This window comes from Pogoniulus pusillus, chromosome 1 (assembly GCF_015220805.1).
Source record: "Pogoniulus pusillus isolate bPogPus1 chromosome 1, bPogPus1.pri, whole genome shotgun sequence".
Lineage (NCBI taxonomy): Eukaryota > Metazoa > Chordata > Aves > Piciformes > Lybiidae > Pogoniulus > Pogoniulus pusillus.
This window is the reverse complement of record NC_087264.1, coordinates 13,280,470-13,307,237: the sequence shown is the minus strand read 5'-3', so window position 1 is coordinate 13,307,237 and position 26,768 is coordinate 13,280,470. Positions and strand designations below refer to the sequence as shown.

Genomic DNA, 26,768 nt, shown 5'->3' with positions numbered 1-26,768 from the left:
CAGGCTGCTGGCGCGCCACCTGCCGGCGCCTCGAGGAGCGGGTCAGGCCACTTCCACCGGCACAGAAAACACCCACCCACCACAGGGGAGAACAGGGCGCCAGAGCAGCCGCCCGCACGGCCGCCGGGCAGCAACGGCGCTTCCGCACAGGGAGGGCCCAGGAAGTAGGGGCGGGGCAGGCGGCGGAGGCGGTGACAACCGCCGCGGGCCGATTGGCGCTCAGCACCAGAGGACGCGCTCCGCAATCGCAGCGCTCCTTGATAGGCCAGCGGCTGCAAAGGCAGGCGGGCTGCTGCGGCACGGTGCGCCCCGGTAGGCTACTCCGCTCTCCTGGGCGAGCTGTGGGCGTGGCAGGCGGCGTTATTGGCCGCTTGGCGGCTAGGGGCGGAACCCGGCGGCAGTGGCCGCCCGGGGCTGGGGTCTGTCTCGGCGGCTGCAGCGGAAGTCTCGCGAGGGAGCGTAGCCGGGATTTGGCGGCTGGCTGCCTCCCTCTCGCTGGCTGCGAGGAGCTGGTGTTTGTGTGGAAGGGGGAGGAGGAGGCGAAACGAGAGGATCCCGAGCCTCACCATCCGCCGAGGGGAGCGGACCAGAGTCCCCTCGCCACCCGCGGAGCTTTCTCTCCTCTTCGTCCCGCCATGGCCTCGGGAGACACCTTGTACATCGCCACGGACGGCTCGGAGATGCCGGCCGAGATCGTGGAGCTACATGAGATCGAGGTGGAGACCATCCCAGTAGAGACCATCGAGACCACCGTGGTTGGCGGTGAGGAGGACGAGGAAGAGGAGGACGAGGACGAGTGCTGTGAAGAGTGCGGCCCGCATCACCCACCCCATCACTACCACCACCACCAGCCCATGATCGCACTGCAGCCGTTGGTTTCGGACGGGGACCCTAGTGGGGCAGGCGGCGGCGCGGCTGGAGGCGGCGGGGGACAGCTCCATCTGCACCACCACCACCAAGAGGTGATTCTGGTGCAGACCCGCGAGGAGGTGGTAGGGGGAGACGACTCAGACGGACTGCGGGCTGACGATGGCTTCGAGGACCAGATCCTCATCCCAGTGCCGGCCCCCGCCGGGGAGGACGAGTACATTGAGCAGACCCTGGTTACTGTGGCCGCTGCCGGCAGCAAGAGCGGAGGCGGCGGCTCCTCTTCGGCCGGCGGAGGAGGTCGCGTTAAGAAGGGCGGCAGCGGCAAGAAGAGCAGCAAGAAGAGTTACCTGAGCGGGGGAGGCGGTGGTGGGGCCGAGGGCGGCGGCGGCAGGAAATGGGAACAGAAGCAGGTGCAGATCAAGACCCTGGAGGGGGAGTTCTCGGTCACCATGTGGGCCTCAGGTAAATGCGCGCCGGACCCCTCCCTCCCCCGGCCCCTGACTCCGCCAGCGGCTGCCCGGTTGGTCTCGGACAGTTTTGTTTTGAAGGGAGGCCATGTTTTGATGTGTGTGATGGGCGCCGCCATGTTCATCGCCAGGGCAAGTATGGCGGCTCCCCGAAAAGATGGCGGGGTCTGCGCTGCTGCCGCCGCTGCTCCTGCCCGGCTCCGGCGGGGGGAAGGAAAGATGGCGGCGGCCGCCAAGATGGCGGCGGCTGAGGGGGTGCGAGAGGGAGGGCGGCAGCGCGCCGCTGGCTCTAGGACTAGGCCGCAATGGCGTAGTTTCTGCAGCAGGGGGAGGCGGGGTGTGCGGGCGGGCGCAGGGTGCGGGGCGAACCCAGCCTCCTCGCTTCTCCCCCCGTCCCCGCCCCGCCGCTGCTGCCGCCGCTCCCCGTGGCGCCCCGCCGCTCTCTCCACGCCTGCCGCTCGTCCTTCCCTCCCTCGGCCGCTGCCACCCGGCGCCCTCTGTCCTCCTTCTCGCCCGTTTCTCGACCCGTACCGGCCCGCCTTCCCTCCCCGGCCGCCGCTGCCTTTCCGGCTCCCCGCCTGCTGCTCTTCTCCCTCCCGCCCTGCGCTGTCGCCGCCGCGCACCCGCGGCCCCATTGGGCCGCATTTTAATGCCGAATGCAGGCGGCGGCCCCGGATGAGGCATGTGCTCCGAGCCACGACCGTTATTTGTGGCGGGGAGAACCTCTCGCCCAAGCGCCGCAGTCCCGACGGCTCTTCCCGGCCCGGGGACAGCAATTTCCCCGAAATACCGTTTCACAGCTCGCCCGGAGGGGATGGGCCTAGGGGCGGCCCGGTACCGGCCCGCCGGGCCGCTGCGGTAGCCAGGCGGAGTGTGGGTGGGGCCTCCGCCCGAAGCCGCCCGTGCCGGCGGAGGAAAGACTCTTGGGCCTCACGGGGCCTGACCGCGTCTCTCGTCGACTTCGGAGGGGGCGGCCACGACTAACTGGCCCTTCAGAAGTCCCCATGTCGGGAACTGGGGTCTGACAGCCGGGAGGGGTGCTTTAGCTCTCTGGAGGCAAGCCTCCGTCCTTGTGAGCCGCGGGGTGAAAATAAGACTTTGTGGCTGACGTGCTGAAACGGTTCAGCTTTTCCATAGTTATGTCTGAAGGTTTAAATAGGCTTTTTACATGGGCGCAGGGAGTTTGTCTTATATGACATTATATATGTTTTTTTTTTTGAGGAGGGTTTTGGTAAGTGTCTTATGACGCTAAAAGCTTGGGAATACAAAAAATTAGAAAGGGAATAAAAGCTTGTTAAGATGCTTAGTATATTCGGGTCTAGGAATAAACCTGCCATATGCCTGCCCTGCCCACTACTTTGATCTGTCACTACTTTCTGATCATTTCCTTTAAAGCCATGGAGAGGGGGAGAGGGAGAAGACTATTTTTAGTCAGCAGAAAAATGTTACTTGTGGCACATTTAGTGGGTTTGAGTGGTGGTTTGGTATTTGGTTGGTTGTTTTGTTTTTTTACTGTATTGCTGGCAGCCAGGCTGCATAGTCAAAGGTCTGTGCTGAAGTTACGTAAATGTAGGGGGAAAAAGAGCGGTCAAATGGTATCGATTCATGTAATGCTTAAATTGTCTGGTCTTTGAGTAGGTTAGTAATCTGTGTTGCATATCATCGTTTTTATGGTCTTGATTTTTTTTTTTGAATAGCATAGTGAGATGTTCTTTAAGCTCTTCATGTAGGGTGTTTGCTCTCTGTTCTGTTTGTGAGTGACCAGTAGTTGCTAGGGCAGTGTTAAAGTGTATTGGATGGCTGAGTTCACTTATCTGAAAGGATGGAAGGAATGGTAATTTTTAATTATTTTTTTTACTGTCTTTTAAAATATAAGTGTTTACTTCGCAGGCTTCCTGACACGTCTGGTACATAGTTGTTTTAGTTGTTTGACAACCTAGTCACACTAATCGAAGTTCCTTGCATCTTTATGAGCAAAGAAGAACTTTAAGAGTCTCCCAAATACTCTTTACTAGCATGGGGTTCTATGTGTTTCTGTGTATTGTTGTATGGAACTTGAATAAGTCCACTTGCTGGATTTTTTTTCTTAAAATTTACCATCTGATAAAGCAAAAAGATAATAGAATCTAGCACAATCTCCTGCCTTGTGGAAGCTACCTGAGATAGCTGAATGCAAGTGGATGTATAGCTCATGGTCTAGGACGATACAGGACCTCATGGACATAAACTGACAAATTCTAGCATGCATTTGCACTCTGAAATTCAGAGTGCCTGGTAGGATGCTTCCTTAGATCTTTTGCGTGCCGATTATTACTTGGCTGAGGTGAAGCATGTGTATGGTCAATACAAATGATTGTCTTTCTCCATACCCAGCTTTTGCATCAGGGTAGCCCTGTTGATTTTAGTGGTTTGTTCTTTATGAGCATGACAATGCAAGCTCAGTGGGAATGATACCCAGTTGTAATTTACTGGAGGTTGAATTGCATTGCTGCATTCAACTCAATTGTATCCGTGATGCAGAAAGATGCAAAATACTGTTCTGACTTGACTTCTGATGCCGTAAGGCCCACAGAAGCAAAATCCCAACACATGTAGATGAAAGAAAAATCCCGGTTTCCAACAGCCTTTGGTAACGATCTGGTCAGCTCAGAGTGATGTGAAGGTTTACTGAGCCTATTGGGTAGGCTTTTGTGCTTCTTGCCCTGCTTATTGAGTGCTATAGAAATGGTCTGAAGCGATCAAATGCTGAAGTTTTGTTGTCTGTCTTCTGAAATTTTAGAAGGGGTATAGTTGCCAGAAAAATTCTGAAGGAAGCAAACTACAGGAAAAAATCTCAACAAAACAGAAGAACAAACCTACTGGCTTGCAAAAGGATAGTTACACTAAAGTTTCCCTACAGAATTTGTCATATATTATCTTGAACAAAGAAGTAGTTTTGCCTCTGTATTTTGACATAATTAAAGACTTGCTTGCATACTGATGTAATTGACTGATTTAAATGCTTAACACAAAGTTTATCACAAGATGAATAGCAAATAAGTCCATGCATCAGGATAAAACAATGAGCCCTATATTGCTGTTCCTAAGTATTTGAATTGAGAACAAGGGCACTTTGCTCACCACAGTGTGGGAAGACAATGTGAATTAATTACTTGCTACTGTTTTATAGCAGAAGTGGTACCAAATTTAGCTGGTCATAAATGTTTTTCCAGAAATATGTACGCGATCTCTAGTTGAGCTTTTTGAAATACATAGAAATAATCAGTGAAATATATAGCGATGTGATTAAAGGGAATTTCTCAATCCTTCTCTTGTTAGGTGGCTTCTTGAAGTTGCAGTATTGTTGGTAATTACTTTAGATTTGACATAACTTCTGCTATCACCTTCATATCTATGGTGATATCAAACTTGTGACCCATGATTACTTTAATTAAAGTGTTTCATTTGAAACAGGAATGCTTTGTTCTAGTTCAAATTAGGCTTCCAGATCTTCAGAATGGGATTATTTGTCTGTCTTCATGTGTGAAAATAGGAACTGAACAAAGACATTCTGTTTTCTCTAAAAGTTGAAGAGGTGTGTGTGGTATATACTTGAATGTCCCTGTAGTGTGTTCTTTATGCTGTCTAATATCTATGCTCATAATTTTCATCAAGTTGTAATGGATTAAGAAAATTGTATGCAGTTAATGAGGCTTTCCAGGTGAGACTCCCAGTTTTTACCAGTAAAAGTTGGTTTTATGGAGTGGAATTGTTTGTGTCTTTGCTAGATTCAATTTGAGTCAATCTGCTTTAGTGACTTGTCTCCAGGTTGTATATGCAACAGTGGTAGGAGAATGGAAGCATTCTTAGAAATCACCTTGTCAGATTGTGTTTGCAAAATTGGGAGCATTTGGGAGAGTGGTGCTGAAATGCCATCTCCGCAAAATGCTGACATTTCAAGTAGCTGGAGCTGAATTTTGAGGCAGAGGGGAAGGTATTAGTGTAACTGCATTTGGAAACTTGAAATAGGTGTTGGCTTAAACTATTATGGTTAGCATAGGAAGTCTGCAAGCTTCAGGCTGAAGTAGCACAACCAAACAAAACTTTGCCCATAGATGTTAAACTACTCTGGGATCCCGTTCCTGGGTGGGAAAGACAAAGATACAGAAGTTGTATGTATTTCGGAAATGATTCTTCGTAATCTGAAAGTCTGTGCTGTGGATTTGTGTTTGAAAACTCGGGGTTGTTCTGGGTTTCTAGAAGGCTCATAAAAAAACCTCTTAAAACTGTTCTAACATCTTTTAACAATACAAGTGTTTTCATCTGACTTTATTACATTGCAGGGATAAGAAAAATAATGATCTGCTATCTGACCAGTTGTCTTGCAAGTAGTAGATGAGTCATTTAGTTCAGCTGTGGACCTATATCAAGGATGGCCAAAATTCTTTGAGAGATGAGTAATGAGTTTCTTACATGAATTTTTTTCACAATGGGGGTAGAAAGTGATTGCCTGTTTCCTGTTCTAAGACAATAGTATAGGCTGTTAGTATCCATAAGCATTGAGTCTGCTCTGACATTATTTGCATTTTTGCCAGGGAGCCTTAGAAGATAGGGTAGATACTCTCCTGCAGCTATTTCAAGTACCTTTTCAGTTTTGAAAGGGAAAGATATGAATGGATTAATCACTTAGAATGTCACAGTTGAGTTGCCTCATAGCCCACTTTCAAACGAGGGTCCTCTAGCTTCCTGTTGGATTCTTCCTTTAGAGGTCCATGTCACTCATATGCTGATGATTCAGAAGGTCTTAGTGCTTCGGTACAGTGTCTCACAAATGTTGAAGTCAGGTGGTGACTATAGATGTTTGCAGTCTTTTTGACAGTTCCTGTCACAGTCATATGAAATAAGAAATGGATGACGTAGAGAAGGAAGAACCTGTTCTCCAGCTGTGCACAGGGCACATCAGAGGGACAGTAACCTAGCAGATCATGAGGTTAAAAAAGTATGTGCTGTGCAATATGGAATTTAATATTTAGAACTGTCAGCTAAATAACTGTATTACTTAACAAGTGTAATTAAGATTCCTTGCTTCCAAACATGACCAATGAACACATTTGCCTTAGGAGACTGCAATATGGTAGCAATAACAAAGCTGTTACTACAGTGTCTTGTTAATACACAGTTGCTGAATACATCCTTTATCATGTAGTTGCCTTTCAGTTATTCCTAAAAAAAAAATTATTTAACTGTGTGATCAAAAAAGGAAAAAAATAGTTTAGTAAATGAAAGAATGACGAATATTTAAGCAGAAGGTCTTTTTAACTTGGTACCTTGAAGAGTGAGCTATAGGATTGAATTTCATTGCTTTGCTACCAAGTGTACCTTCCAAGTTCCTTTTTTCATTCCTAATTTTCCATGTGGGAAAACTGATTGAATAGCAGTTTGGTCTTCCTGTTCTACAATCAAGGAGGAGGATGGCTTGGAGAATTCAGGATCTAGAAGTGGAGTATGATGGCTAAAATAAAGAATAATTGAGGCAGAAATACTGGCAGGACTTCTTGGGTTGAGAGTTAAGGGAGGGGGGGTCATATTATAAATTGGGATGAATTCCAAAGATGTCAGCTGGAGTTTGTTACTGTTCTAGAAATGCATTAAATAACAGGGTTCTAAGGTGGATGGATTTTCTCTGCAACAGAAGACCTGCAAGAGATGGAGAAAGCATGGCAGTAAGAGCAAACGGTAATCAATAAAGTCTTGGGAAACATTCTGCAATGTTTTGTCATTGATATGTTATGTGGAATCAGTGATTTCTATAGTAGTTTTATCCCAGTAATCTGGCTTCTTCCTAATTCAGTTGATACTTGGGTTTGGTACTCTTTAAAACTTCTGGCTAATTCACCAGTAGAAATATGTTTAAATAATATGGTAATTTAAAAGAGATAGCTGGCTAAAATGCTAAGCTTTCACTGATCTTTGTAAAAACGTTTGACAATACTTGCTTTGAAGTGCATAAGTGAGTCCAGTTCAAGATACTTATTGCCTGTGTATAGGGCATGAGAGAAATGCAGATGGAAGGACACTCAGCATGAAGATTTGCTTGGTTATGTCTTAAATAGGTACATAGAACAACCCAATTTAAGCTATGTGTCTTAATGTGCTTGGATATAGAAGGATGTTGAGATGACTGTGGTGTCCCTAACATCAATATTTTACAACTATAGTAGACACAGCTTACTGCAGTGACTGGTAGTGCATATTTCTGTGAAGATAAAATTATTAACCAACTGACATGCATTCAGACCTTCACTATTTTTCAGAAGATGAGACTAAATTCCTTACAGAAAGCTGCATTACATCAATAACGAAAATGCTGAATACACACTGAAGCAGAAAACTGTTGTCCCAAGGAGTACAGGAGTGGTTTTAAGGGAGAAAACAAAGCAGACCAGATAGGTAAAGGAAACTAACTCCTATACTCTGACTGGCTCAATGGCTCAGCTGGTATTCAGCTTGTATGAGTGGTATCCATATTAGCTTGGCATGGACATAAACTGCATGGAATTACTTTACTATACCTTACATCTACTGCCCTTCTCCAGAGCTGCCACTAGAATTGATGGTTATTCCTCTATGTTTTGCTTTGAATGCAGAATATTTGATTCTCTGATGCTTCTTGAGAGGAAAAGGAGGAAACAATTTGGATGTAGTAGACATCAGGACTTCCTTGAAGGCATTAAGAATCAAGCAGTCAATTTACCCTGTTTACAGTGAGAGTATAAGTTAAATATGCAAGCCTGAGTGAAAGTTTGCTTGGACTTTAGCCTCCAAACTTTGATCTGCTTAGTTAGGGCATCACAAATAACAGTGAGGGTGGCGTAGCACTGGAAGAGACTGCCCAAAAGAGATTGTGGAGTCCCCTTCTCTGGAGACTTTTAAAACCTGCCTGGGTTCAGTCCTGTGTGGACTACCCTAGGTGATCCTGCTTTTAGCAGGAGGGTTACACTTGGTGATCTCTGGAAGTCCCTTCCAACCTCTAATCTGTGATTCTGGGAAATACACTTGTGATAAATTTGTCAATAGAAGACACTGGTAAAATTAATCCAAACATCTTCCAATGAAAGGTGGGTTTTTTTGGGTGGGTTTGTTATATTTTTGGTGGGGTTTTTTTGGTGGTGGGTGGGTGGGTTAGTGGTGGTTTTTTTGTTTGTTTTTTTTTTTAATAGGTTTTTTTTTGTGATATGTGGTGGTGTGGTTTTTTTCTTTTTTTGTGTTGTTTGTCTTTTGTATTCCCGTTGAATTGATGTCATAGGATGGTTTGAAACTAGGATGGTGTGGATACTAAAGAGCTGTTGAAATTTGCTGCTACTTTTTTTTAGAAGTATTTGCCTTTTGGTGTGAATGAGATGCTCTATAGTGTACCTTAGCCTGATATAACAGTTTAAAATAAATGTTTTGAATGTTGTTTGTTTAGTCTGTTTTGTTTTAGTCTTCAGAACTGCAAGCACGTGTTGCCATAGAGCTAAACTGTGGTATGGGAAAATTAAATTGTTTTTAATATACATGTAACTGTTAGTCTTCAATAAGGCTGACTTTCTTTTGGTTTGGCCTTCAGAAGATCTTAGGAAGTGTATATAAAATGTCTGTGTTTGCTCATGCATCTAGTTTGAGGCAAGAAATGGAAGATTGTTTCTGTCATGAATATTGTAAAACAGTCTTAACTGGAGGGTCTGGATAATTGTTGAAGTGGTTGTGTTAAAGGCATCTGATCTCATTCTATCTAGTCTGCAGCATTGAGAAGGTATCACTTAGCTTTTATAGAAGTCTTGTGCTCTTCTGAGCTTCAAAATGTCTTTCTGTCTCAAGGCACTGCTAAGTGTGTTTTCTCAAGCTTCTGTTTGGAAGATCAAATTGTTACTGAATTGTGAGTTTATTGACTTGAATTTGTAACTCCTCCAGGTGCTGTAAAACTTACTATATAATGCTTGCTAAGGCAAATTTAGTTGCTTCCTTTAAAGCACTGGTAAGACTGAAAAGTAGTGTGGTGAGTGGAAACTAGATTTGGGGGGGAGGAAGAAAAATTTTGTAGTTTTTTGAAGTGTAATGCTGCAGATAGTATTTTCTTGTTAGTGCTCCTTTATTTACAGTGTTGGAGTCTATTTTCCTCTTTCACCATGGAACATATACGCGAACTGCTATTTGATCTGGTAGATCAGATGAAACCCCAAACCAGCCGTAACATTTCTAGAAATAGCTCCATGGCAAACATTAAAAGCAGACATTACAAATTGAATAGAAATTTGTCCTTTGTATTTTTATTTTATTTGCATATATACTTGTCCTAGCTTGCCTAACCTAAGTCATAGAGTAATGAATAATGTTATTTCCTCTATTTCTGTTTAGGAAAAAACCCAACAACAACAACAAAGAAAAACCACAGCCACAAAAAATACCTAAACAAACCCCACAAACCCCTATTGCATTATTTGTTTTCTGCCTTATGTTCTCTGTTTGTTTAAATAGGGGCAATGCTGTTTCTGCCCCTATCACCTAGTATTTCTATTCTTTAAATGTTACCTGGAAAATAATGTCCTGTTAATATTTGTAAATACTTTGATATTTTAAGCCCTTTGTGTGTATTAAAGTGATTTGTAGAATCTACTCCCTATACACAGTGTATGAGTAGCAGTGTAGTGGCAAATTTATGAACGTTGAATAGTTACAACCATAGCAATAACATTTGTTCTGGGTATATTTGAGGGTGGAAAACAGGAGTGATGTTAATGTGTGCACTGCACTGAGGAACGTTGGTGGATGTTTATGTTATTTGCTTTTTTTTATCTGTCTCTTTGGTTCCTGTTATAAAACAGTAAGAGGAGAGAAAGCATCACGTCTGGGCATTTTATGAGGTCTGAATGTGAGTAGACAACCACAGCAAGTCTTCCAACTGCATCCATAGTAGGAGCTCTAGAGCACATAAAGTGGCAGCGTCTTAACTGGCATGCAGATCAAAGCTCTGAATGTTTATGTAGTGGAGTGGGAAAGAGCTTGGGCTGGCCTCTGCCATGGAAGGCAGAAGCCCCTTTGGGAGGAGGTCATGCTGTTTAGCGTTTTGCATTCTTTCAGATCTGTACAGGTTTGAAAAACTTTTATGAGTAGATGCTGATGCCTATTAGCAGTTGTTTATACGCTTCTTGTCCCTCCATGACATTCTGTTGGAGGTCAAGGGAGTCTGAAGACTCCAGGGTAAAGATCACTAGTCCTAACATCTTGGGGTAAATAATTGCCACTTCTCTGATAGGCTTGCTTTGTTACCTATTTGCCGTTGAGATTTGAAATGAGTATGGTGGAGGTTAGTCTTGAAGAGGTTAAGGAAATGAAGTGGTTAGGCATTGTTTCAGGGTACGTGCGTTATCTTTCAAATGCTTCAAACATTTCTAGATCATTTTGTTTGCTACTTATTTCTTTAGTTCTGTGCATATCTAGGTATGCCACTGTTCTTTTGGTGTTCTTTATGCTGTAACTGGATATCTTTCTGCTCTTTACAATTAGCGCAGAAATCTGGAAGTGCAACGTGTTCTTTTAAGTGTGCAGTAATAGTGAGTTTGTGTTGAGATGCAGCCTAATAACTTGTGTGCTGTTTTGATACTGAATATGTATTGAATGTAGTATTTTATATATTTCAGATGATAAAAAAGATATTGACCATGAAACAGTGGTGGAAGAGCAGATCATTGGAGAGAATTCTCCTCCAGATTACTCGGAGTACATGACAGGGAAGAAACTTCCTCCTGGTGGGATACCTGGCATTGACCTCTCAGACCCCAAACAGCTGGCTGAATTTGCTAGGTAAGTGGGAAGAAAAGATCTTAAAAATGGTTTTCCTTTCACTGCCTGTCTTGGGTTCAAATGCAAGTTCCCAGAGACTCTTATAAATTTGGTAGACCCAATGACAATTTATAGAATTTATAGAGTTTATAGAGTGCCCTCCCCTCCTCCCCCTCCTTTCCCCAAAAGACAGGGAGAGAGATAAGAGGTAGGGACACCCCCAATAAATCAATCTCACTCGATTTGGAAGTAAAAAAAGGAAAAGTTTAACAATAACTTAGAAAAAGGGATTGGAGGTAGGGGAGTTTACAAAGGATAAGGAAGGGAAAACAGCAAAATACAAAACAGGGATGGATACAACCCGAGTAGTGTGATGGTGTCTCTGCCTCGTGGCTGGTATGCAGTATCAGTGTGTGTGTGTGTGTGATCATGAACGCAGGTAAAGGAGAAACGAGCAAGAGAGCGAGGAGCAGGAAGTGCTCCTCTTTTATACCGCAGGAAGTGGGGGGAGTGGGCTAACCATCACCTGGAGTGTGGCCCACCCCTGAGGAGGGGCCGAGACCCCTAGGGTCAGGTTCAGGGTCACTCCCCCAGGAGTGTTAACCCTATACACTGCAGATTTAGCATGGCTTATTGTTCCATTTAATCATATTTGGAAACTTGAAACTTTAAACAGAGTAGTTGATACTGTGTTGAAATAACTGGATTTTGCAGTCAGCAGTGATTCCCCCAGTGACTTCTGGTCTTTAGTTCTCACAGGGTAAGACAGGACCTAAATACACTGATAAACTCTGTATTTTATATGAAATACTTTCAGTAGTCTTAGATTCTTCAGCATTCAAGGATGTAATAAGTGAAATGAAATATATTGTCTGTAAAGCCACTTACTGTTCTTTCTCATCTGCTTCTTGCTTTTAAGCTCTAGGTCTTAAACTTTTTAACAGTCATGTGTCTTAACACTTTCAAGTGCCTCTGATAATTGCAGTTTCACAGTTCACAGCTATACTGCTTGGATTTCCTCTGGTGGTTCAGAATTGTCACTCATTTACATCTCAATATGTTGACTAGAGTTACAGTGTGACTTTTACTTTCAAATAGAGGTGAAGTGACAGAAACTGTCGTGGGGGTAGTATCAGAAGCCTTATCTATTGCCCATTTCTTCTGCATAGCCCCTGACTGGTACGGAGTGCTCAGGGCAGCATTAAGTGAACACTGGTGTCTCCAAGTACTTGAGCACAACTGTTAGCCATGTGCAGCTGATAAAATTGTTTTTTCTCATGTGAAAAGCAAAGCTTTATGTGCGTTGAAGCTGCAGTCATTACCAGCTGGCCAGTTTTCAGAGCTCTGGTGCACAATTCTGACATGTAGAACAGGTGGATGCTCTGATGTTGTTAGTCTTGCTTCCTTTGTCAGTTAGTAGAAGGAGAAGTTTGTTGGGTTTTGTTTGTGTTTGTGGTGTTTTTTTTTAATCACTGGACTTTTTATTGAGTTGCTAGATGGCAGGAACTGTTGAGACGAGGCTCTAGTCTTTTGTTTTTGTTGTTGTTAAGTGGATCTTGGTATCCAGTGCATACGTTTATTTGTTTAATCTCTTCAATTTTGCTGCTTTTTACAGCTTGTTCTCTTAACCCATCAGAGTGTTTGTGCCCAAGGGCCCAGCACACCTCTGTACCGAATTATTTTCATTAAAGCCATCCAGCTATGGATTTTGAAGAGTCCTAGTAAGATAGTTTTGTAGGGCTTGCTGCTTTGAAAATTTATAAAAACCTGAATCTTTTGCAAGAAGTTACTTTCTCATAGGGTATTCTCCATGCAGTACTCTAGATAGGTTTGACTACTTGAAGTGGTTGCCAGGATTTCAGCTTTCTGAAATGACCAGATTGCTTCTATCAGTTCTGTGTGTATTCCTTAACACTATAAAATGCACCGCATCATTCTGTTGAGAATCTGACAGTCATGTAAAATCACCACTCGTTTTATTCTAGGAAGTTCTATAACTAGAATTTATAGTAGGTGATGGAAAAACTGAGTTCTGTGTGTACAGTCTCTTGTGTAAATATCTATGACGAATTGTGCTGATAGCTTATTTCAGATACAGAGAAACTAGAAGCCTCTTTTTTAAGATTTTTTTTTCTGACTTCTTGATCAGAATTGATCACTGTGAAACATTTACTCTTGCATTGAAAAAAAAAGGAAAATTAAGAAGAAAATGTTAGTTTCATGCTAGACCTTTAATAATTATAGCTCAGGCTAAAGATTATGGATATATTAGAATTTTAATGTTGCTGGTCTTGGTCCTCATGCAGTGAAGCATATTGAAGGGACAGGACTCCTAGCTAGGAACATGAACTTGAGCACTAACGCATGCAAACCTTTTTTTTTACCGGTACCTTGTTGTCTTTATCTAGATTGCTGTGTGCAGTATCACTGCAAAACAAAACTGGTTTTTCATCTGCTTGCATTGGGTTTGGAGGTCTTAGAAATACAGTTATTCATGCTAAAAGAAAGTTTATTCAGTGTGAAATTCTGTGGAAGTTTCAAGCGTTGCTGGTTGCTGTTTAATCCTGAATTTTGAAATTTTCAGTAACTATTCTCTAGACTTTGAGCAGCAGGTGATGTTGAAACATACTTTTAAACTTACTAAGTGGCTTCATATGCTGTGAGTAAGGTTTTCAGTAGCACATCAGTATTTTGATGACTTGAAAAAAGATTGTGCGCATTCCACATGTAAAGAAGCATGTAAAATTGTGTGGTAAGTGTATTGTGCAGTTCAGAGCAAATTATTTTGGGTTGCTTTCCTGTTTTCATTAATGCAGTTGGAAGAATCTCACTGTACATTGTTAGAAATTAGCTACAAACCCAAGCTAGATTATTCATGCAGTTCATTCTGAATAAGGATTAATTGACTGAGACATTTGCATCAATTCTTAGGAACGAAGTTCTGAGGTTAAGTTTAAGTGGGCAGAGCGTGAGTTCTAGTGGTAATAGCTTTTAGACAGGATTCTGGAGTTTTTACCAGTCTGGCTAGCAAGAGGTAGGGTAGGGATGGACTTAATGCCTGCAGTCCTCTCTAGCTCTGCAGGCCTTTCCATTAAAAAAAAAAAGGCACCACGGCTGCTCAGCAGCTAGGTGGCACCAGCAGTGAGCAGTTGGACGGTCTCTTGTGATACTATTGTCTTTTTTTAGTGCATTTGTCATTGAGTCATGCAGCAGGAATCCGGATCCTTTAGCTGGAGCTCTTACAGTTTTTCCTGGAACGGTTTTTATACATTCTAAAACTATTGAAAACTCTGTGTCAGGATGTTAAGATACATTTGACAATACAGTGGCAAATGACCATAAATTATACCTGGCTGGGCAATTTATTACCTCTTACGAATTACTGTAGCCTGTTGTAAAGCTCATGATTTTCTGTAGTATGCTTTAAAAAGGCAGTCAGAAAGAAAACATGAAACATTTGTGGATTTCTTAGGCAATCATATCAGACAGTGACATATTAGTGGTGAATTACCTGCTCAGAAAGAAAGAAAACCTAATTAACCACTGTGTTCCTACTTGATACCTTTTACTAGGACACTGGACATCCCTTCAAGTGAAATGAAAGATTTAATCCAAGTCAAAATTGATTACAGATAATTGTGCAGATAGCTGTGAAGAGGTTGTAACTGCATCGTAACAAAAAATTGGGGAAGTAGCAGATATATTTGTAGTTGCATATGGCAAATTCCCTGAAACAAAGCCACTAAAAAGGTTATATCTCTGATTTCTTGCTTCCTGCTCACCAGACAGATCAATGACTGACTGTCTAAAGACAGCAGAATACTGATATCAGTAAAATGTGGAAATTAGAGGGGAATATGGTGTTAGCTGGGATGTTATCACAGGAATGGGTCCTAGTGGTAAAAACTTCACTGTCCATGGATTCACATTCGGCTCTGCTTAGGACATCCTCTGATGGGGAGCCATTGTGAGGACTGCCCTTCCTTTCCAAAAATAGTTAAAAAACAAAGGAGAGGAAACTGCACTGGAGTTTGAAATTGGACACCCTTCTCCAAAGTGAAAAAGCATTCTGGTCAATTAGATTTATGACTTAATCCTCTTTGTAAGGTATGTGCTTTTGTATTGGTTTTGCTCTTCTTCCAGCCAAGCTTTTAAAGAGTGATAAACTGACAATTGCTTTACTTAGTGTTGAGGGGAAATAGCTTGCTCTGTGCCACACTGCAAAGGTCACTCTCTTTGTTCACACACATTATTTGTAACTAGTAATTATTTTTTACAGAATTTTCTTACCTAACTGTAAGCAAAGCATGGCATGACATTGGCTACAGACTCTGTGGTTGTAGATAAATTCGTCATATGCCTTCTGGCACTCCCCTTTTGTCTATTTATCCAAAATCCAGTCTAGCCAGTTTCAGTTCTTCAGCACAAGTGAATTCTTACAGCAGTGTAGAACCATGACGCTCATGTTATTTCTGCTTCAGTAGGGTAGCACAAAGGGAATGCCAGAATGAGGAAACACATCAGAAGTGCTAGTGACTGCTGATAGACAACAATTTCTTCTGCTTCTAACTACTGTTAGTGATGTGGTTATGAGCACAGGTAAACACCACTTCTGGTTATCGACCTCTAGGATGTGTCAGAGGAGTTGTCTTGAGAGAGTAATGCTGTTTAAGTTGCTTCATGTATATAGGGAGAAGAAAGGATGTAAGAGTATAGAGGTTTAACAGAGGCAATAAAAGGGAAATGACAAACAAGGAAGAAATTCTATATTGATATTTGTTTTTTGGCTTTGTGATTTCCTGTATTCCTGGCTTTAACACTGTTTCTGTAGCTAACTTAAAATTCAATCTATCATTGTGGTGGGTTAGGAACTTCCCTTCCCCCCCCCCCCCCCCCCACTTTGAAATTTACCAGACCAGCTCAGGCTGCTTGGAAGTTAAAGCTATATTTACAGCAAAGCAAAATTTACAAGCATATATGTATATATAGTGTATTTACAATAGTATACCAATTAGAAACAATACAGAAATCCAAACTCCCTCCTGGATAAAGAACCTGTGCAGAAGGGGTTCAAAGCCTCTTTCTTTCTCCCAGATAGACAAAACAATTAGCAAAACTTACTTGTTATCTGTTAGTGGAGGGTACTAGAGTGGAGCAAAGAAGCGAAAGGAAGCAGTGTCCCAGAGCAAAAAGGGACAAATTATTTACATTTTGGCTTTTTATCCCTTTTAGCAAACCAGTAAATGATATAGACTTTTATCATTATTATTCTTTTACAACCAGTGATCTAATTTCTGTTGTTCAGATACTCCAATTACCCTCAAACCAGCACAATCTTCAAGACAGTAAGTTGTGACGATTGACACAGGTTTGAGCTTGGGACTGATTCTGTCAGGGTACACTTCTTTCAGTTCAGATGGGTAGATGCAAGGAGTAGCTTACTTTGTGATACTGCACAGTGACTGAGTTACTCGCTTTATTTTGAGGAGCTGTGTGGTTTAATACCTGTGATTTGACTCACTCTTCTTTATGGGTGGATGAGAGAGTGTGCTTTTGTGGAGCTCATTCTTTGAGGCTCTTGGGTTGCGCACCTTCCTGCTTACTCTGCTATATCCCCATTCCCTCCCTCCACTTCACCAATAAAAGTTAACAGACTTCTTAATCACAACGTTGCACTGTCCATTTTTTCACAGTTAGCTAGTCTGCAGTTGCCGCTACTAGGCACAGCCTACATAGTCTCGCCGCAGAAGCGGAAATTCTAGTCTTGCAGTGTAAATTGACTTTCTGCAAAGGAAGCTGGTTCTAAAGCCAGCCAGGTGTTAATGTGTGTGTCAGTAGTTGTTTTTAAATAGTAGTGTGTGTTAGAGTTCTGTTTTTAATATTTCAGGCTAAGAAAACTTGGATGAAGCTGATGGACATGCTCTGCTGGGCGGGAGCCAAAAGTCTAACCACCAGCAAGAGCTACCTGCAACTCTGTAATTAATTAAGATCATCAGCCCAGGTTCTAGTCTGGTCTCCTTTTGCAGAAAGTTAATTTTAAAGTAAGACCAAATTCTTTCTTTCTAATACATTTGAATATGTAAGTCTTCACATTCTTCTTTGAGTGTTGTCTGTATGGATTTCACAAACTAGTGAGCAAGATAACATTTTTGGTAATACTTTCAATCCAAGTGTACGAGGACTCCAGCAGCTTCTTAATGGCCCTGGCAGTGAAATACAAACATGGACACTGTTGCCTGCCTTTTCTTCTTGAAGTTTCTTTTGTTTAGTTGACTGGCTTGGTTGCTTGTGGAATCCTGTGCTAATTATACACAGTCTTCCACATTTGAAGCTTAAGTTGTCCACTTCAGGTTACAAATAGGATTTAACATTGTGATCAGTGGAATGTTACACCCAATGTGAAAAATGCAGGTGCTGCCAACTAAAGGAATTTACCACATCTGTTGGTGGTGATTCCCTTTCTGCTTAGTTTCTCCCCTTATGAGAGGTGGGTCAGTAATTGAGAACCATAGTGGTTTTGATCATTCTGATGGAGTCAACCACATAGATATTTGGCCTAGGATTAGTTTGCTTTGTTTTTTGGGGGTGGAAGGAATGATTCAGCCAAAAATTTACCTCTGTTTCTGTTTTTTGTTAAGGAGGTCCCAGCTTTGTCACGTAAGGGTGTTGATTCTCTAGTGGAATCAAAACATAGCACTATGTTCTCTTTGTGTCCCATTGTGTCAAGCCATTCTTATGTGTGTCTGTTTTGACATAACAGGCACTCATTTCTGTGTCTTTTCATCTTGGAAAAATGAGAATCCCATGAAAGGGGTAATGGAAGGCTTTTTTTTGGTGTAGTTTCCTATAGCCTCAATACATGTATGGCATAGAAGCTCACTGGACAATGTAGTCAGTCAGTTAAGCCAAATCATTTGTTTGGATTTAGGTATTTAATATTTAGTGTTAAACACAGCTCAATCAGTCTGTACTCCAATTGGGTCATATAAATTAAATCTAGGCAATAAGGTCATCTAAATTGGTCTGTAGTCTTGCAAAAAGAAAAGTTGTGAGGAAGATAAAGATAATAAAGAAGCTGGTCTGTGAGAACAAATATAGCTAGCTGCGTTTTGGGATGCTTCTGCCCTTAAATTGAAGAAATGTTCAGATATGATGATGCAAGAGGAGCTTTGTCAACAGAAATACCTCACGCCTGTCTGCTAGGCACTCTTACTATCTGCAGTTGAGGAGATTGTTTGGGATATAGTGCTTTTCACATTTCAAAAAATGACACAGCACTACAGGTTTGAATAATAGATAGGTAGAAGAACCGTGTACTTCCATGAAATAGGGTCCACACAGCTGGCTCCTTTCTGACATTCAGACAGGTGTTCTACCATTGTTTTCTATAGTGAGTCTTACTGTATTTCAGTTGCCTAACACATGATGGGTTTCTTATGTAGTCAATGGGAAATAATGGCACCTGTAAAGGAGTGATGAAGATCCATGTCAGGACCAAGAGTAAACAGTTGATTGCTTGGATTTTCCACTCTTGTCGAATGACATGTGTACAGTAGCTTAAAGTAAGAATAATTGCAATCTCTGTGGTTATAATGGTTGTCTACATTGTGTGGATTCCACAACTTGCCAGTTTTCCTGCTTCTTTAGAGGTTTCTTTTAAAATCTTGTGTGGTGAAATACTGAAGAATGGTTGTGGTTACTCTGGCCTTGATGATGGGTGCTGGCACCAAAGCAGTTTTCAAACAAAAATTACTAATTAGTGTAAGTCAGAAAATATTTTCACATATTCAAAGGACTAGGAAGGTAGTATTAAATGTCTTAGTCTATGTGTGAGAGATCCTTCTAAAAAACCTGACCACCTCAAACCCCGAATTGTGCTGTTATGAAGGTTTTGGAAATTTTCAGCTGTGTACTATTGATGCGTGCAATGCAGTTGAATAAATATGCCCATTGTGTAGGCATTCAGGGGAGAAGAGCTGTCTACTAATGCTTTTCTACTAATGGTTGGGGTTTTTTTGTTTTATCTTTAAGAATGAAACCAAGAAAAATTAAAGAAGATGATGCTCCACGAACGATAGCTTGTCCTCACAAAGTAAGTGAAGTACTCAACTTCTTAGCAGGTAGCAATTCATAGACCAGATTTTTGTATTGGTATTTTTTTTCTGAGACTGAATAACTAAAACATCTTATTGTTAATAGACACTCAGTTAACAGTGTTTTGGTTACTGTTCTTCAGAAGCTGCCTTAAAAACCTTTCACTGAGTAATACATTATTCCCATTCCTTGTCTTAAGGTTAGTGCATCCCTAATCTTCTGGTAACCATGATGCACAGTCCCTAACATGCTGGTTTTACTGTTGTGATTTCCTGCCACCCAAGAATACATACTTGAAAGAATGTTCTGAAAGCTGTTAAAAGTACGTTCCTAAGATCTATATATCCTCTGCTTGGAAACTATTACAGATTTGGAGTCTAGATCAGGAATCAGCAATTTATGGTGGAGATGCCAAATTCAGCATTATTGGAAGACTGAATTACATTCCACAGAGCTGGGAGGTGCATCATCTTGAACAAGAGAGGGGCATCTTGGAGATAAAATTATAATCCACTCGTAGCTGGGAAGCCTCTGTCTTGAACAAATGTTGCCAGTCACCTAGATTGGTAGCATCTACCTTTACTGCATTATCCAGCTTTTGTAGAGCTTGTTAGCTGACTTTGTAATGAAGAAAGACAAATAAAATCTTGCTGACTTCTGGTCTAGATAATTGTGAGCCTAAGCTAGTAATTAGGACAGACAGGTAGTAATACAAATTAGCCTAAATAGAAGGCTTGTTTCTGACAGCCTAAGGAATTTACTAGATTCCTCTTTGTGCTTATATTGGTTTCCAGTTCTTTACATTTTAGAAGTGTCTTGTTTTTATTGTAGAATAGTATATGGAGATACATGAACTCCTTACAATACTGAGGAATGCTGCCTTCATTTTTTTAATTTACTTTTTCATAGCCTCACCTTCATCTGAACGGGGGGGGGGGAAAGACTATTCTATCCTTTCTCTCTTCTAGTGTTTCTAGGTTTTCTGCATTTATGACTTTAGTTTAAAGACAGAAAAATATTTTAGAAAATGTAACTGCTGCTCTCAGAGGCAAGTAGGGACTTTCAAAATAAATGCAAAAAAAGTTGATGGTATGTTTTTTTTGTTGCTGCCTTGCCTTGCCTAGTTCTGTTAACATGCAATGAATGGTGGCAGAAGACTTCTTAAATCTGTCAAAAAAATTCTAGTGCCTGAAGAGAGAAGTCCTCCTGAAAGCAGCATTTGCCTGTTTTCAAAGAAAAATGAAGTGTAAATAAATGTGGTTGTTTGGTTTTTTTGGGAGGAAAGAAGTACCTCCAGAGAGGAAGCCTGCAGAACTTGATTAGCAATTTAATGCTCCTTTAGGTTGTATTGGTGAATTTCTTACCTCACAACAGTGGTGTTGGTAGACTAGTTTTATGCAATTTTAAGCATAGATATGTTAAGATAGAATGTGCAACTATTAATGGGATTTTTTGAAGGAATTGGATCTTTGAGGAAGACATAAAACATGATAGATGTCTACTGATTGTCACTAAAAGGTGAAAAAAGGACAGAAAAATTAGCTAAAGGAGACCCCCCTGGTCATTGCTGGCTTAAGCATGCATGGAAGTCCAGGTAGTTTCCTTCTTTGTCAATGCAGCGTAGACCCCAGAGTAAGACTTGTGATTCTGTACCTGAGTTAATGTGAGTATGTTCAGTTGACACCAATTCAGATTCTTTAGCCTTACTCAGTTTCAGGGTCACTTTGTAGGTTTAAACTGTAGAAGCTGTGTCAGTCTCTATCTCAGGGTGGTAGTGACCAGTGTACTGCTGCCAGTTAGGATGAAGTAGTTTCTGTTAGCTGGTCCATGCTGGACATGCTCTTGCTCAGTTTCTCCTCAGGAAGAAGACAGAATGTTGGGAGATGGAGTGGTGCACATACAAATTAGTACTAGAGAATATTCTGTGGTGTGTTAAAGACTGTATTTTGTAATATGAGAGTACTCAGAATGTAGTGCCCTGAAAAATTTACCATGGGTATTCATGAACTATCATTCTGTCTTTTGTTGTGGTTGGGATTTTTTTTGTTTGTTTTTCTCCTGTAAAGCTACAAATGCCTTTGTTTTATTCATTTGCTTCTATTAGAGCTGCATCTTCTCTATGACACATTATTCAATTCACTTGGGGAGGTATTGGGGCTTTTTTGCTTGTGATTCTGTGACAGGTGGTTTTTTTGTCACTTTTTCAAATTATTAGTTTTCTTGGTATTTTCTTTAAATAAATGTAAAGGGTCTCATTTTCAGGGCCAACATTTAAGAAAGTATTAAGGATGCAAAAGCATTTTAAGAACTTGTACTGTAACAGATAAAACCTTTATCAGAACTAGCTTATGTACTAATTGAGTTTCACTGTTGTTTTTAAGGGCTGCACAAAAATGTTCAGGGACAACTCTGCCATGAGGAAGCATCTGCACACTCATGGCCCTCGGGTACACGTATGTGCAGAATGTGGCAAGGCCTTTGTGGAGAGCTCAAAACTAAAGCGACATCAGCTAGTTCATACTGGAGAGAAACCCTTTCAGGTATTGTTAACCTGCAGACATTGGTGCATATATGCAGACTGTAACTGTAACTGAGCTTCCATGTGACTTTAGGGATACTGTGTTCTTTTCTAAAATCAGGTGAGGCACTGAATGGTCAACTTAAAAATGGGAAGTACCCTTAAGATACTTTGCCTAATGTTTTAACTGTTTCCCTGGTCTTTTGTTAGAAATTAGCAAGTGGTATGTATGTGGAAATACTTTTCAAAATACAGTGTAGTTACAGAAATGAAATCTGCAGCTACTACCGACTGAGTAAAATGTTTCTTTCTCCTCATCTTTTCAAATTAGCACCTAGAGATAACTGAGACTCTGGGCTTTTTGTTCACCTGACTCCTGATTTTCAGTGGTGGCTATTAAACAGTTTTCAGCAAAATGATGGTAGTCACCGAGTCTTCTCCTGATCATATGAAGTCACATGAGCCTCTGGCCCCAGAAGTCTTATAATAGTTGTTATAATTTCTTTTTAAACATAAATTCATAGTCTTGAACATATGTGTGATTTCCAGAACGCATTTAAGTTAGGTGGTTTTATTATTTTTGTTTGATTAGCAGTGCTCAGGCATTCATTTAGATGTGTATGCTGGAGCTGCTGTGTGGTAAATATAAATATTTACCAGTAAAGCTGCTGCCTTTTGTATTCCAAGTCCACATTAAAAGTAAAGCTTGTAAAATGAGCAAATCTTTGCAAATTATCACTGGAAGAAGGAAATTGTGATGCAAAACACTGTTTCTAGTAAAATATGTTGTCATGTGCAGAGATGGTGTTTCAGCGAAAGCATTTGCTTGCAAGCTGCAAGTTATTTCCCTGTTTGAAATAGCTTTACTACTGTGGCAAAAACAACCTGAAGTATTGCTTTTAACGCGTAATGCAGTTTAGAAGTGATGCCCACAGCTTCACCTGTAGTGATCTTCAGCATCCAGCTTGGTGCTCGTGCAGTCTAATGACTGAAGAGGAGTATTCTTCTATGGGGCAGTTGGCATTTTGGTCCTATTTTGTTGGCTAATGGAGTCTGTCTTTTCCTTCCAACAGTGTACATTTGAAGGATGTGGAAAGCGTTTTTCACTGGACTTCAATTTACGCACACACGTGCGAATTCATACTGGCGACAGGCCCTATGTTTGCCCATTTGATGGCTGCAATAAGAAGTTTGCGCAATCAACTAACCTGAAATCTCACATCTTAACACATGCTAAGGCCAAAAACAACCAGTGAAAGTTGGAGGAGAAAAATTCTTGAACTCAAAAGCATCTTACAGGAATATGAATTGGAAATAAATATTGCCTCCCCTTTGTATATTGTTTCTAGGAAAGAATTTTAAAAAGAACCCTACAAACCTAAAGGACGTGTTTTGATAAGTAGTAAATAAAAAGCAAAAAAAAAAAAACCCACAAAAAAAAAACTTTAAGGTGACGTTGCTAAGATGCTCTACCTTGCTCTGTAATCCCGTTTCAAGAACACGGTGTTTTGTAAAGTGCGGCCCTAACCGGAGGGGTCAGTTCATGAACTTGCATCCAAAAAAGACAATTCTTTATACAACAGTGCTAAAATTGGACTTCTTTTCACGTTCTTATAAATATGAAGCTCACCTGTTGCTTACAATTTTTTTAATTTTGTATTTTCCAAGTGTGCATATTGTACACTTTTTGGGGATATGCGTGGTAATGCTATGTGTGATTTTACTGGAGGTTGATAACTTGGCTGGAGATAGATTTTCTTTAAAAGAATGGGCAGTTACATGCATACTTCAAAAGTATTTTCCTGTAAAAAAAAAAAAAGTTATATAGGTTTTGTTTGCTATCTTAATTTTGGTTGTATTCTTTGATGTTAACACATTTTGTATAATTGTATCGTATAGCTGTAATGAAATCATGTAGTATCAAATATTAGATGTGATTTAATAGTGTTAATCAATTTAAACCCATTTTAGTCACTTTTTTTGGAGAAATACTGCCAGATGCTGATGTTCAGTGTGATTTCTTTGCCTGTTCAGTTACGGAAAGTGGTGCTCAGTTGTAGAATGTATTGTACAGGCAATGACCGTTTATTAAACACCTGATAATATGTACATCCCATGTATTAGAAAGGGCAACAATAAAACAGTGGTCCTAAAGAAAGAATATGGCAGAAAATGATCTGTAAGGACAGTCTTATTTTCTTGTGTTGTCCAGAGCAGTCCTAGTTCCTCCTGACCTCCCAGAAATTGGAAGCTAAATAAACTCAAGTTTCCTTTTGCATTGCATTCAATTACAATGATTTGTGATGAACTCACATAATACCACATCAGATGGTGCACCTAAACAGAATTGCTGACTCTAGTTCTGGTTTTGAGTGATTTAGACTTCTAGTAACTGGAATGATGAGTTTGGAAACTTGACAGCGTAGTGGGGAGTTTTCAGCGTGCCTGGACAACAACTAGGTAAAAAAGTATAGTAAATAACTAAAACGGGCACCTTTGTTTAGTCAAGGTAAGTGTTCTTGGAGGTTTAAATGCCATAGCAACAGAAGGTGAGGAAATAGTAGGATTTGAGTCCACCAAATATTTAACAAAGGAAAACCAATCAAAAATTGTCTTTTACTTTTGGCTGACTTGTTTAACAATGAACATTCTTGGAACATTACGGGAAACTTTATTTCACAACAGGAACTCTGAGTTTTCAGAATTTGGACTTCTGGTGGTCTAGCTAAAAGTCATTACTACTCATTTGTTCAGGTGTTTCAAGTAGGAAACTTGCAGTAAAAGATGACTGATTAACACACATAAGAATATGCACGGAAAACCACAAGTATGATTTGGAGGGATGTGACATTTTATTGGAGTAAAAGCTTGTTAACCTTTTTCCAAATTCCGTTCTTGCAAGGTTCATCAAATCTTTCATTGCTAATACTGTAAAACTTAACGAGTCCACATTTGGTTTCAGTGGAGAAAAAAAAACCAAAACCTGGATAGCAACAAAGCTACTCTTAAACCCAAGGGAATTTTCATCCATATATGAGTTAATCTGAACACTGCAGATGTAGTCTGGGGGTAGCAGGGGTAGAAAGATGGGGCGTTTAATTGTAAAGTATGTATTAGAATTTTGGCAGATTGTTTTTTTTTTTTTTGTTTTGGGTTTTTTTTATATATATAAGCAGTTCTTGAACAGGACAATATACTGAAAATTGTATAGTTAAATTAAATTCTGTATACAGCTAAATTAGTGACTGTTCTTTTCAAAGGAAATAAAATGAGTTCAGTCTAGTTCTAATTTATCTTTATTTTTTCTTACGCACTACGTATGATGGTGTTAGGCTTGTACGGATGTTTGCTTTCCTCTGCCGTAAAGTGGTGCCCATTTTAGGGACCTGCAAGGTTTGTACCATGATGGTGTCAGTACTTCATTCTCGAACATACATTTCAGAGTAAATTTTATTTAAATAGTGATTGGAGGATTAACTGGGAACTGCAACTTGTATTGCATCTGGCTATATTGCCTCTCATTGTGGAGAGAGATGCGGAAAAAAAGTCATTTAAGCCTCAAATCAGTAGCATTCAGTACACTTCTGAGAGTAATAGGAACACTTAGTAATACATGAAAGGTGTTTTATAACTAGTTAATTCCATATTGAGTATGAATCCATATTTGCCCTGGGCAGTTTCTGTTATTTAAGCTTTCAAAGTATAAATGGCATATCTTTATATTAAAATGTCATGCATAGTTGATTCCAGAGTTCTCTCTATGGATTTTCTGTGAAGAAACTACAGGTTTTGAGAGTAGCAACACAGTCAAAGACTTTGAAAGCTTTGTTAGCCTCCTATTGACAAGTTCCTGCAACCACCAGTTTGTTGAGCAGGTTCAGGTAAGGGGAGTAGAGTGAGGGATGAGGGAAATGCCAACAGTTTTAAAGCTGCCAAAAGATTTATGTGCTTACTTGGCAAGCCTGTTCTGTTCATTTGAGCTTAGCATTTCGTTTTGCTTTATTTGGTTCTTCAGTCAAAATGGAAAGAGGCAATTTCTGTAGCTGTGTATTTTTTAGACTCTACAGTTTTTTAAAAGATAGAGCTGATTACAGACATTTCTAGTTGTGTCTGTGGTCTGCCAGTAACAGTAGGTCCTGCCTTCAGTGCAAGATCTACTGAACTTCAATACCTATTAGTTCTGGATGTCTATCTTGAAAAGGTAGGAGGAGCCCAAGTATAGATGCTAAGCTAAGAGATTTTTAGTGAAATGGAATACTAGGCAGGCAGCTGAACTTGCACTTAATTTTGAGTTAACTTTGTTTTAAAAGAGATGCACTGTTGGATTGAGGTAGTGCCATTTGACATTTCACTTCTACATGCAGTGGCCACAAATTGTCGATAAAGCCGAATTTTAAACACATTCTAACAGCTTGCCAGGGTCCTTCCCCCCTGCTAATTTCACAGTAAGTGTAAAAGGAAAAGTTGACAGAAATAGCAAAATTACTAAGGCTTTAAAATATTTGAACAAAGCTAATCCCTTCAAAGGGCTAGATGGTGAGGAATGGCAGTGATGATAAAAGGTGTTTCATTACTTGCCCTTTGGTTGCTTGCAGGGTATTTTATCAGGTGGGATTGATTAATCTTTCTGCGTGGTTAAGATGAACAAACTCAAGAAGAGTGTGTTCTCAAGCTGAGTTCTCAAAATGCAGCTCCTTAATGCCTTGAAGAAATAAGACAAAAAGCAGTACCTTTGTTTTGGGTCGAGTGGTAGCTGTTCCTGTTGCTGGTTGATCCAGTTCTACAATGAAAGCACTTTGCTTACAGACTTTTTCTTTTCCAGACAACTCTGGTTTCAGGGATTTCTTGAGTCTTCTGGGTTGTTTGGTGTGTGGTTTTGGGCTTTTTTTCCTGTGTCTAAAGCTTTAAAATTAGTTGCTGGCTGGAACCATTCCTTCCATACATGTTGCAGTATGAACATAGCATCCCTCTTCTGAGCTGCTGTTCTCACTGTGTTCCTCTATAAACTGGAAGGGAAG

At 40.9% G+C, this 26,768-nt stretch overlaps 1 protein-coding gene across 1 annotated transcript; it reads left to right on the top strand.

Annotated features, from left to right (window-relative positions):
• The first annotated feature begins 322 nt into the window (after positions 1 to 322).
• On the top strand, positions 323 to 25,039 carry YY1 (YY1 transcription factor). The gene is made up of 5 exons (XM_064174997.1): positions 323 to 1,332; positions 10,997 to 11,159; positions 19,170 to 19,230; positions 21,614 to 21,772; positions 22,824 to 25,039. The coding sequence occupies exons 1-5, from the start codon at positions 636 to 638 to the stop codon at positions 23,004 to 23,006; spliced, it is 1,263 nt and encodes a 420-aa protein (XP_064031067.1). The 5' UTR covers positions 323 to 635; the 3' UTR covers positions 23,007 to 25,039.
• The last annotated feature ends 1,729 nt before the right edge of the window (positions 25,040 to 26,768 follow it).